This window comes from Fukomys damarensis, unplaced genomic scaffold (genome assembly GCF_012274545.1).
Source record: "Fukomys damarensis isolate Sample0158 unplaced genomic scaffold, DMR_v1.0_HiC HiC_scaffold_12, whole genome shotgun sequence".
In the NCBI taxonomy this organism is placed as follows: Eukaryota; Metazoa; Chordata; class Mammalia; order Rodentia; family Bathyergidae; genus Fukomys; species Fukomys damarensis.
The window spans coordinates 54,096,199-54,098,561 of NW_022900924.1; the positions used below are offsets into that span (position 1 = coordinate 54,096,199).

A 2,363-nucleotide genomic window follows, 5' to 3' on the forward strand; every position below is an offset into this window, starting at 1 on the left:
CAGGCCGCAGGTCCCCGCCCGCCCTTCGCCCCGGATCCCGCGTCTCCTCTCAAGTCCTCTAGCTGGGTGACACCTTCCTCCTTGCTTTCGCCAGGAGGGAGAGAGCTCCGTGTGCCTGGAAAGGGTATCTGTCCGCACCGCCGCCCCCGCCGTCCTGAAAGTTTAACTCGGCGGAGATGCGTGTCTTCCGTTCCGGGGCCAGTGGCGGTCCCCTTTCGTGTCGCCGTCGCATTTAGCGGCTAGGATCATCACATCAGGGTCTCAAAGAGAAGGAGGAGGCGCCTACGGAACTCTTGCACGGAGTTGACTTGTCCGGCCGGGAAGCGCAGGTGGACCCAGGAGCTGAGATGCAGAGCGGCGAGCCGGTGTCCGCGATGAGAGTCTCCGAGAGCGAGGGGAGGCTGGAGGCGCTGGCCACCGCGGGGACCCCGAGCGGCAAGAACGGCGGCGGCGGCAGGGGTGGCAGTGCCAAGGGCTGGCAGTACAGGTGAGGTCCTCTCCGGGGTGCAGGTGGGGACGGAGGCTGGCGCCTGGATGGCAGCTGTCGGAAGATGAGGCGGCTCGGTGGCTTCCAGAAGCAGCTGCTGACGTCTCCTTAGGGACCTCCCTCACCTTCGATTAGCAGATTCAGTTCATGCAACAGGTTTCCAGCCGGCACCTTTTGAGGAATGTAGACATGTACCCCAGCTCGCGCTTTTTGCAGCGCGAGCCATTAACTACTCACTTCTGGTTTTGCCTGTGTTGTAATCTGTTGACAAGCCTGCCTTCCCTGATAGACTCAGGTCAGGAATTGTTAACTCAGTTGGGACACATGGGCAAAGGTATCGAGCTTCTGGTGCCTCTGACACGCAGAACCTGAGCCTGAAGATATTTCAGCTTTGAGCTGGTCAGGCCACTTAAATGCTGTGTTTTGATGAGAAATTTTACTGTTGTTCGTTTTCACTGATACGAATGAAAAGTTTAAAAATAAAAAAAAAAAGCTAGGCAGGCATGGTGGCAAAGGCCTGGAATCCCAGCACTTAGGAGGCTGAGGCAGGAGGATTGCTGTGAGTTCAAGGCCATCCTGGGCTACACAACGAGACACTGTCAAAAAAAGAAAGAAAGAAAGACAGACTGACTTCAGGAACAGGAAATGTCCTGGAGAATCAACGATTTATTTTGGTCTTGGTTTTTTATACAAATAGGGGGAAGTTACTCACCATAATGTTAAGAATGAAAACTGTATATCCTGTGGTGTTGAAACTAAAGGAGTGAGTTCTTAAGTTTTGGTTAATTTCCTGGGTACCTTAACTCTAGTCCATTTTAGCCCTTGTGCTGTTTGTGCTTGTGAAATATGTGTGAACCTGGAAAGAATTTAAGCAAAGATTTTGTGAAGGACATATTTATGATGAATAATATATAAAATGGGAAATATGCACGACTAGTAGTATACAAAAATGATGTGGAGGTGACAGTTTTTTATTAGTAAATGACTGTAGGACAGGTCTATATTTAGGTCCTGTGAGATATATGGGCTCACTTCATTTTTGTTTTGTTTTTTGTTTTTGTCAAAATGGGGCCCTTGGGCTTTTGAGGCAGGCGGTGGCACCACTGAGCTAAATCCTGGCCCTTTCTGTTTATGTTTTGAGACAGGGTCTCCATATGTAGATCAGGGTGGCCTTGAACTCATTATGTAGCCCAGGCTGGCCTCAAACTATCCTCCTGCTTTAGCCTCCCAAGTTCTGGGATTACAGGTGGGGGCCACCACATCCAGTTTGGGCTCGCTTGTGGAATCAGCATGATTTATTTATTTATCTATTTTATGGTTTAAAACTAATCATTTAAGAGTATAAATTACTTTGAGGGGTATTTTGATATCATTTAAGAAAGTACAAGCCAGGTGTGGTGGCACATGCCTGTAATCCCAGCACTCAGGAAGCTGAAGCAGGAGAGAGCTTGAGGGCACCCTGGACTAGTAATGAGTTCAAGGACACACCCTGAACTGCATAGCTAGACCCTGTCTTAAAAAACCACCACCAACAACAAAAAAAGCCCAATAAAATAAGACTGCAGGTAGACAGAGGTCAGTCTTCTGAAATCCTGAACTCTGAACTCTGGTCTCAAATTGAAAAATGAAACTGCTTTCTTAGCACTGGGTGGTAAGTGTTGAAAAGCAATGCACTTTATGTCTACATTTTTCATTCAGAGCCCTATCTATTTTAGGGTATTGATGGTTGTGTAAGTTTCAAACTAGATTCTCTTGAAGTCATAAATGCTATTAGGGGAAATTAACAAGAAACTGACAACTGACAGAGTTAAGGCATTCAAAGAAGGTTTGGTTTTGTTTTTGTTTGTTCTTTTTTTTTTTTTTTTTTTTTTTTTTT

The 2,363-nt window shown here is 47.1% G+C and overlaps 1 protein-coding gene across 1 annotated transcript in view; it reads left to right on the forward strand.

The window, feature by feature from the left end:
• Osbpl11 (oxysterol binding protein like 11) overlaps positions 1-2,363 on the forward strand; it is a 66,025-nt gene continuing 63,662 nt past the window's right edge. The window contains exon 1 of the mRNA XM_010624567.2: positions 1-487. Coding sequence (XP_010622869.1) covers positions 348-487 — 140 coding nt within the window. The 5' untranslated portion in view covers positions 1-347. The remainder of the gene's footprint in view (positions 488-2,363) is intronic.